Consider the following 242-nt stretch of genomic DNA (forward strand, 5'->3'; position numbering starts at 1 on the left):
GGATGATGTCTTCGAGGTGAAGTTACGAGACAACTACGAGCTGATGAAGGACGAGAGCAAGGAGAGCGCCAAGCGGTTGCAGCTGCTGGACGCCAAGATGGCTGCGCTGCGCAAGCAACATGGCGAGCTGCTGCCCGCCCGCAAGATCGAGGAGCTTTACACCTCTCTGGAGAAGAAGAACATCGAGATCTACATCCAGCGCTCGCGGCGCCTCTACGCCAACACGCCCATGCGGAGAGCCC

General features: G+C 59.5%; 1 protein-coding gene across 1 annotated transcript in view; it reads left to right on the top strand.

Moving 5' to 3' along the window:
* Positions 1-242, top strand: part of KIAA0100 (KIAA0100 ortholog) — a gene marked incomplete at its 5' end in the record, with an annotated part of 8,610 nt that overhangs the window by 393 nt on the left and 7,975 nt on the right. Inside the window, 2 exon segments of the mRNA XM_010076884.1 lie at positions 2-239; position 242. The exon segment at position 242 is cut by the window's right edge and continues 170 nt beyond it. Of these exon segments, the coding sequence (XP_010075186.1) occupies positions 2-239; position 242 (239 nt within the window).

Source organism: Pterocles gutturalis, unplaced genomic scaffold (assembly GCF_000699245.1).
Source record: "Pterocles gutturalis isolate BGI_N339 unplaced genomic scaffold, ASM69924v1 scaffold8228, whole genome shotgun sequence".
Classification (NCBI taxonomy): domain Eukaryota; kingdom Metazoa; phylum Chordata; class Aves; order Pterocliformes; family Pteroclidae; genus Pterocles; species Pterocles gutturalis.